Below are 8,591 nucleotides of genomic sequence, written 5' to 3'. Positions count from 1 at the left end.
ATTTGAATATTCTATAATCGATGTTGCATGATATATGTATGTATGTAAATATAAAACTTTCTTCAAATTCTTGCAAAAATTGGATAAGAAATAATAATTAGCATCATTATTAGCATTAGTCTTATTGTTTAATGACAAATAAGACGGCTCTACTTTCCAGCTAGAGATACCTGAAGAAGGGCGTTGTACGAAAAGTGGTATCTACAATAGTTTATATTAATATGTATGTGTCATTAACACCTTGTTGTCTTCGGTGGTTTAACCTACAACATAATTTTGTTGTTGTTGTTTTTTCTCTGAAATGTATTATAATCAAGCTTATTCAGCAAATGGCGTTTGCGCCGTAGGAACTCAACTTTGGTGTATTATTGGATAAAAATGAAATCATCACGAAGAAAATAAAACATTAAAAAGTTCATTTTAATAATTATACTGTCCTTGGAATTAATCATATATAAAAGTTTTATGTATCAAAATAGACTATTGTTTTATAATTATTTTGAAATTAATTATTATTAAATTTTTGTCAACCAAAGAGGACGCTAAGTTACAATAAACATGGAGGGGTGCTTATCAGTAAGACGCTACTTGCACACAGTTTTTCGTCGTAAGTTTTGTTCATATTTTTCAAACGATTATAGTTTTAATAATTATAGGGTTACAATATATTCGGTGTCTCAATTTTCATCCTTAGTCAGCAGCAGGCGACTTGAAAAACTTGGCAGTTATGTACCTCTTGTGAAATGTCGTTTGCTTAATTCAGAATCAAGCAGTAACAATGTTAATGATACTATTGACAAATTCGAGTCAAAGCCTGACTTGAGGTCTTCTAATAAGAACAAAAACAAAATATGGGAGAAAAGAGAAAGTAAAACTGATTTAAAATCAACTGAAAACACAGAAAAAAAACATGTTAATATTGGCACAATAGGTCATGTTGACCATGGAAAAACAACACTATCATCAGCAATAACAAAATACTTGTCTGAGAAAGGTTTAGCCAAGTACACGACTTATGAAGACATCGACCGTGCACCCGAGGAAATAAAACGAGGTATTACAATTAATGCTTCACATATTGATTACTCTACCGAAACTCGTCATTATGCTCATACAGACTGTCCAGGTCATGCTGATTATATAAAAAATATGATCTGTGGAACTTCACAGTTGGATGGCGTTGTTTTGGTTGTTGCTGGCACTGATGGACAGATGCCACAGACACGCGAACATTTGCTTTTGGCTCGACAACTAGGAATTAATCATGTTGTTGTTTATATCAATAAGGCAGACTTGGTTGACGATGAAGTGCTTGAACTGGTAGAATTGGAAATTAGAGAGCTTTTAGTTGATTTTGGATTTGATGGCAATTCTGCACCTATAATCTGGGGATCTGCATTACTTGCGTTAAAAGGTAATACATCTCATTATGGAGAAGAATCAATAAAACGTCTTCTGAATGCTTTGGATAGTTATATTCCTGTCCCAACCAGAAATCTCTCTGCACCATTTTTGCTTCCTGTTGAATCAGCTTTAACAGTGCCTGGCCGCGGAACAGTTATAATCGGAACCTTGACTCAAGGTGTAGTAAACAAAGGAGATGCAGCAGAATTAACTGGATGTGATGTGCTAATTAAAACTATAATCAGTGATCTTCAGATTTTCAAGAAGTCTTATACGCAGTGTTTTGCTGGTGATCACTTAGGAGCTTTAGTACGTAACGTGCGTCCTGAAACAGTCTTTCGTGGAATGGTATTGAGCAAGCCAGGAGCCGTAAAGATGCACAATCATTTTAAAGCTCGCATGTATCTTCTGTCCAAAGGTGAAGGAGGCAGAAGCAGAGCTATAAAATCTTGTTATATACAACAACTATTCAGCAGGACTTGGAACGCCGTTTGTCGTATTGATGTATGTGATAGTGGAATGATATTACCAGGTGATGAAGGGGTTGTCATTTTAACTTTACAGAAGAAAATGATCATGATGCCAGGACAACAATTTACAATTCGAGAAAACAACGTGACAGTGGCCACTGGGATTGTTACAGAACTGTTACCAAATCTAGAAAATGTTTCACATCTAGGAAAAATCACACCCAAATAGATTAAATAATGTTTATTTAAATCATTGTATATTTATTTTGTTGAACTGAAATGGATCTTGTTATACAAATAAAAATGTATTCACTTTTTAATGTTATTAAAAACCTATAAATCAGCTTAGTTGCAAAAAAGTTATTCATTAGATTTGGAAAAATAGTGAATTTAAAATTTATACCAGGATTGTCTCGTTCCAGATATAACAAGTGAATTCACGACAACCACTTTTGTGTATTAAAGTTTGTTTGCAGATGCTAAATAAAACAGATTTTAAGTTAAACATTTTTGTTGTCAAACTCTCTAAATAAAAGCATCTTCAGTGTTATTTTGAAAACATGATTTTTGTAATCTATAATAAATTTGCATTGTTAGAATATTAGAAACGTGTATGAATAATTAAAATGAAAATTTCTTGTATCTGTAAAGATGTTTTCCAATAATTATATGCACATTAATTTTTAATACTTAATTATTACATTTTAAGTAATTTTTTATGCCCTGTTAAAATTTAATCTGTATTACAACAAGCCATGATAACCTGAAATATTTGGTTTGTGCTTACATGAATTTAACTTTCTCAACTTACTGAAACATAGGACAACTTGTATATTTCTGCGTATACATAGCTATCCATGTGTGTGTACTACTCGACTTATAATTACTATGTTTATGCACCATACATTTGTATTAATTCTAGCCAGGAAATCCTAGTGAGTACCTTATAAAAATCGCTGTCAATGGTGGAACTGCATTAGTTATGTTTTTACTGTTGACTTAAATAATATTAAATGTTGACATAATCGATGCTTAATTTTATTTTTCTACATAATTATTCACTTTTATGGTGCATAATTTCAAATTGTTGGCCAACCACATAATTCTAATTCGTTTGACACATTAAAATCGGGATCTTGTTATCACTTACTCGTGTAATCAGAGGCCATTATTTCTCTGTATTTATGCAATATTATACTTTAACTAAAAATAGTATTCCTAATAACCTTGTGACACATTTTTTGAAAGTTACCGATTTCATTGCTTCACAAACAAGGAGACATTAAGTAAAGCCTACTACACCAATAAACCTGACAGTTGAAATGCTTCCCACATTTAGAATCTTAAGTGGACTACTGCATGAAGAAGTACCAATATTTACAGAAAACTTGATACTTGCTGAATAAAGTACCAATATTTACAGAAAACTTGACACTCTATACACTGGATAGAATTTCAAGTGAAGTGCTGAATGAAGTACCATTATTTACAGAAAACTTGATACTCTATACACTGGGTAGAATTTCAAGTGAAGTGCTGAATGAAGTACTAATATTTACATAAAACTTGATACTTTATACACTGGATAGAAGTTCAAGTGAAGTGCTGAATGAAGTACCAATATTTACAGAAAACTTGATACTCTATACACTGGATAGAATTTCAAGTGAAGTGCTGAATGAAGTACCAATATTTACATAAAACTTACCCAGTGTATAGAGTATCCATTCAGCACTTCACTTGAAATTCTTTGGTACTTAAGTTTTCTGTAAATAGATACTCTATAGACTGGGTAGAATTTCAAGTGAAGTGCTGAATGAAGTATCAATATTTACAGAAAACTTGATACTCCATACTTACTGTGAGCAACTACAAGCCACAGTTTATTCAAATGACTTGTATTAATAAGCAATCTTGTGTTAATTCATTCTCTAATAATTTTAACACACCAATACTGTTTCAGCAAGATACTTTATTGTGAGTTACAGACACAATGGGATAAGATAACATTACTTGTTTTGTAATCTTTTCTCAACAAAAGAAAGTTTTCAATGAATTTAAATGTACGAAACAAAAAGTGTATTTAAACCACACAAGAATAAAGCAGACACAAAATTACTTTTAGTTATTTTCAAAACTTTATATCAACTAAAAGCACAGTATTTCACAAATGTCAAATATACGATCTTGCTCAAACAGATAAACAAGTGTGACATAATAAAAAAAACCTTCTCACTGACGTTCTAAACAGGAAATTGCTAGAAGTAGCTTTGTTTTGACATAAAAACAATAAATCTGAAGATTTACTGAAAGTGAACTCAAACTACAGTCAACAAGTGCACCAGCTGACAAAAATAATGTTGGAGTGTAGGGATGAAATATAAATCTGTCATTCTTGGCTTTCTGTTGCAGGCTGCACTTGGCCATTTTCTTTCTTTTTCTTCTCAACTGCATCTATAATAATTAAAAATCCATACAGAGAAATAAGTTACATATTACTAACTTTTTCATTTACATAACATGCAAAAAACAATGTTAGTTTATATTTTGCACAGCCTACCTTCCAGAAGACATAAATGGCCTCTCATTAGATGTAAAAATTCCTAATTTTACTGAAAGTCCCTCATTAAAAACTACTATTACAGGAAATTGGAAATACAAAAGGGCTGGTTATATTTAAAGTTTTAATTTTATTTCTTAGGCAACACAAACATTTATGCTAGGTTCTACAATTAACAATGTCTGTACCTATTTACATTTAAAAGCCATTGTTACCACACAATTTCATTTGAAGTGAAAATAGGTATCTTTTTAAAATTAATTATTTAATGTCTCTACCTTCTTGTTCAGTTCCTTCTCCAGGACCATTACTGCGACGTCGTTTTCGACTGAAACGCCTACGAATAAATTTTGGTCTCGGAAGTGGGTCCATTCCCAGAACTTTGTGTACTTGTCGAAATGCCATCAATCTTACGGCTTGCTGAAACAAACAAGTTTCAACACGGAAATAAATTAGGAAATGTTTACAACTATGTGCAGCTTTTGACTAATTTACAAATCTTGAAAAACATTTTGTGAACCACCAGAAGTCAGTTCTAATTATCTTTTTTAGTTGCAGGATAACAGCTCATAGAATGGCTGAGAGTTTTTTTTTCTAGTACAATCTTTTAGCTTGTAGCACCATCATCTCTTGACCGATTTAAGATCTAATTACAGTTTCGATTGATGTATTTGACCAAACCTAAGGTTTCATGTACTCTAACCCTGCTTAGAAGAATTTCAATTTGAGGGTAGGCTGTTAGAGATCATCATATCTGGTATATGGGTGCCCCATGCTTGGTATTGCTGACACACAAAAATATAGCTATTAAACAGGAATGACTTAGAACTGATCAGGCTTTTATCAATGGGATAACTGAAGTATTAACCAAAAAACTAAAGGACCAATACGTGAGCATGGAAAATGTAAGTCTCGTAAAATGTGAAGACAGTACAAAGCAGACAAAAGCAACCCACAGAGAGTTGCTCAGAACAGCACTGAAGTGTGGAGATCATATTCACAGTGACCCAGAACAGCACTGAAGTGTGGAGAGGTCACTGTGAATATGACAGAACAGCACTGAAGTGTGGAGATCATATTCACAGTGACCTCGATCAGCACGTTGCTTGATTCAATTACACCACATGGCATATCTTTGAATACACACACATAAACAACATGTTGGAGCCAGTTGTGCTTGCATCGATCAGCATCTCGCTTGATTCAATTACATATTTTGCAGGTTGTGCAGTCATTTTGTCTGCTACAAACACCACTATCTTACAACATAGCATTTCTCCATTCAACAATCCATTAAACTTCTACAGCTGCAAACTTTCAGGGTGCATTTTACCAAATGCAAGCACAACTGGCTCCAACATGTTGTTTATATGTGTATTCAAAGATATGCCATGTGACTAAAAGGACAGGTGTTGATAATGTAAGTAAGTTACTTTCAATCCTCAGTTCGTAAAGCATTACTGAAGACACACTTCGACAGCATCTATTGGGTTTTGCAGTTGATGGAGCATCGTCGATGCCTGGGAAATTCATAGGGGGTATCATCGATTCTGCAAAAAAGGTTTAACAGCTATCTAATTGTGATTAATTGCACGAACCATAAATATGAGCTCGCTCCTCACGATGCTGTATGAGCAGTCAAGGAAGCAAGTCATTCTCAGCTGTTAATCGATTCACTGTATTTTTTACAATTAAAGCTCTGCATGCTACGAGGAACTGAGATGAAATATGGATGAACTCGTACATTTACAGGGGTTCCAATCAAAGAGCCAAAAGTTCTTGCAAGCTTTAGTAAGGCACATAGAAAGAAGATTTGACGATAAGAGGTCCTGGAAGACGCAGCTCTACTTAACCCTTATTCGTGGCTAGTAGATAATGGAACTGAGATAATAGGAACTGAGATGAAATATGGATGAACTCGTACATTTACAGGGGTTCCAATCAAAGAGCCAAAAGTTCTTGCAAGCTTTAGTAAGGCACATAGAAAGAAGATTTGACGATAAGAGGTCCTGGAAGACGCAGCTCTACTTAACCCTTATTCGTGGCTAGTAGATAATGGAACTGAGATGAAATATAGATGAACTCATACATTTACAGGGGTTCCAATCAAAGAGCCAAAAGTTCTTGCAAGCTTTAGTAAGGCACATAGAAAGAAGATTTGACGATAAGAGGTCCTGGAAGACGCAGCTCTACTTAACCCTTATTCGTGGCTAGTAGATAATGATGCATGTTTTTTTTTTTTGGAGACAAAACTATGAAATCAAATGTTTCAAGACCTGTAAATATAAAGGAATTTGGGGAGTAGAAAGATACTCAATATAACAGGGATAACCTGAAGAAACTGATCAGCACAGTGTCCACTGGTAAAGGTGGGTTTAGTGAGATGATTCTGATGAATCAGGTTTTCAGGTTGTTTGTAGTAGTTTATTTTGTGTCTGTGAACTATCCACAGTAGATGGAGCTATTTAAATACATAGCTATTTATTGTACAATGTTTCTTTTATTACTGTTTCTGTTCTTGACATTACGTCACGTAACGGAACAAGTACTTGTCATGCAAGATCTTACAAGTTATCTTTAGTTGCTGTGTAGTGTAAGTAGATTTCGTAATTGGCTTTACATTCCATATAAAACAATATATATATATTTGTTTAGTACTAATTTGGTATAAATAAACATATAGATTGCCTCACTGTTTAAATTGAGTACTACAGATGTGTCCTGCCAATACATTTACTCGTTTGAGTGTTTTATCCCCCATTTGAAATATAACAAATTGCACCCCTGTCAATAAACACCACTTCTCACCTGTGTACTATCAGTAAGATCCTCTGTCAATAAATACCACTTCTCACCTGTGCACTAGCAGTAAGATCCCCACTGATAGTACACAGGTGAGAAGTGGTGTTTATTGACAGGGGATCTTACTGCTAGTGCACAGGTGAGAAGTGATGTTTATTGACAACGATCCCCTGTCAATAAACAACACTTCTCACCTGTGCACTATCAGTACGATCCCCTGTCAATAAACAACACTTCTCACCTGTACACTAGCAGTAAGATCCCCTGTCAATAAACATCACTTCTCACCTGTGCACTAGCAGTAAGATCCCCTGTCAATAAACAACCACTTCTCACCTGTGCACTAGCAGTAAGATCCTCTGTCAATAAACATCACTTCTCACCTGTGCACTAGCAGTAAGATCCCCTGTCAATAAACACCACTTCTCACCTGTGCACTAGCAGTAAGGTCCTCTCTATCCTGATTGTTCATATCTGTAACAGCATCTACTGGTTCTTTCTCACAAGGATCTGTAAGTCCTGGACCACCTAAAACACAAATCAGTCGATGAAATAACTGTCAATGTAAAATTATATTCTCCTACTCACATCATCTTCTGCATATAAAAATAACCTTTCATTTGTAATACTTACACATCTATTAATTAAAAAATGATGATAATAAATTAGGTTCTTAACAATCGATTTGTCCAGATTAATCGTACAAAGTTAACTAACCTGGTAAGAAAATACCTCCAGCAACAGCTTCAAACACTCGACGGAGAGCATCACCAGGACTCAAGGGTACAGGTGAGCTGCTTATAACTCTCTCCACTAGAAGTTCCATTGCCTGAATACATATACATACAAACTTCACTGAATATTATAAATGTTTCTGGTAAAGTTCTTACAGTTTCCAGAATGATTCATACGTATTATCATTCATTATTTATTACACAAGTTAGGGTAAATATTGTACATAAATACATCCTAATGTACATATTACCAAGATTACAGACCTCAAATTAAACAACTAAAAACTTACCCAGCTGTTCAGACGTTCCCAGGTTGGCAGCCGTTGCCGTAAATTTTGGAGGACCCGAATTACCACTACACAGGAATGTAAGCCACTGGCTTTAACCTACAAATACCAACAGCTATAACTACAGGTAAAAGTAATGACACATTATAAAAGGAATAATATAAAGAAAACTATAAAATGTATCAGTTGAACAGGTTAATCAACTTATTGACAAACATACTAGTATCAGTTAAACTAAAACAGTCTTATAACTAGTATCAGTTAAACTAAAACAGTCTTATAACATACTAGTATCAGTTAAACTAAAACAGTCTTATAACATACTAGTATCAGT

At 34.1% G+C, this 8,591-nt stretch overlaps 2 protein-coding genes across 2 annotated transcripts; one reads left to right on the top strand and one right to left on the bottom strand.

Moving 5' to 3' along the window:
• The first annotated feature begins 558 nt into the window (after window positions 1–558).
• On the top strand, window positions 559–2,333 carry LOC106474298 (elongation factor Tu, mitochondrial-like). The gene has a single exon (XM_013934986.2). It carries the CDS (start codon window positions 559–561, stop codon window positions 2,101–2,103), a length of 1,545 nt encoding a protein of 514 aa, XP_013790440.1. The 3' UTR covers window positions 2,104–2,333.
• Window positions 2,334–3,826: 1,493 nt separating this feature from the next.
• On the bottom strand, window positions 3,827–8,591 carry LOC106474297 (zinc finger RNA-binding protein-like). Its single transcript, XM_022402622.1, has 5 exons — window positions 8,261–8,591; window positions 7,954–8,065; window positions 7,667–7,764; window positions 4,713–4,854; window positions 3,827–4,328 (listed from the first exon to the last, which is right to left on the bottom strand). Exons 2-5 carry the CDS (start codon window positions 8,060–8,062, stop codon window positions 4,264–4,266), a joined length of 414 nt encoding a protein of 137 aa, XP_022258330.1. The 5' UTR covers window positions 8,063–8,065; window positions 8,261–8,591; the 3' UTR covers window positions 3,827–4,263.

The sequence above is a fragment of the Limulus polyphemus genome, unplaced genomic scaffold (assembly GCF_000517525.1).
Source record: "Limulus polyphemus unplaced genomic scaffold, Limulus_polyphemus-2.1.2 Scaffold7046, whole genome shotgun sequence".
Taxonomy (NCBI): Eukaryota; Metazoa; Arthropoda; class Merostomata; order Xiphosura; family Limulidae; genus Limulus; species Limulus polyphemus.
Note: the sequence above shows the minus strand (reverse complement) of the source record. Positions and strands in the feature narration are given on the sequence as shown.

Excerpts from the sequence above, each read along its gene's own strand:
- LOC106474297 (XM_022402622.1), bottom strand. The coding sequence starts at position 8,062 with ATGGAACTTCTAGTGGAGAGAGTTATAAGCAGCTCACCTGTACCCTTG. Across the intron at positions 4,855-7,666 it reads ACCTTACTGCTAGTGCACAG|CAAGCCGTAAGATTGATGGC; the intron begins GTGAGAAGTGGT and ends TGTTTGTTTCAG. Across the intron at positions 4,329-4,712 it reads AGAAGGAACTGAACAAGAAG|ATGCAGTTGAGAAGAAAAAG; the intron begins GTAGAGACATTA and ends TAATTATTATAG.
- LOC106474298 (XM_013934986.2), top strand. The coding sequence starts at position 559 with ATGGAGGGGTGCTTATCAGTAAGACGCTACTTGCACACAGTTTTTCGT.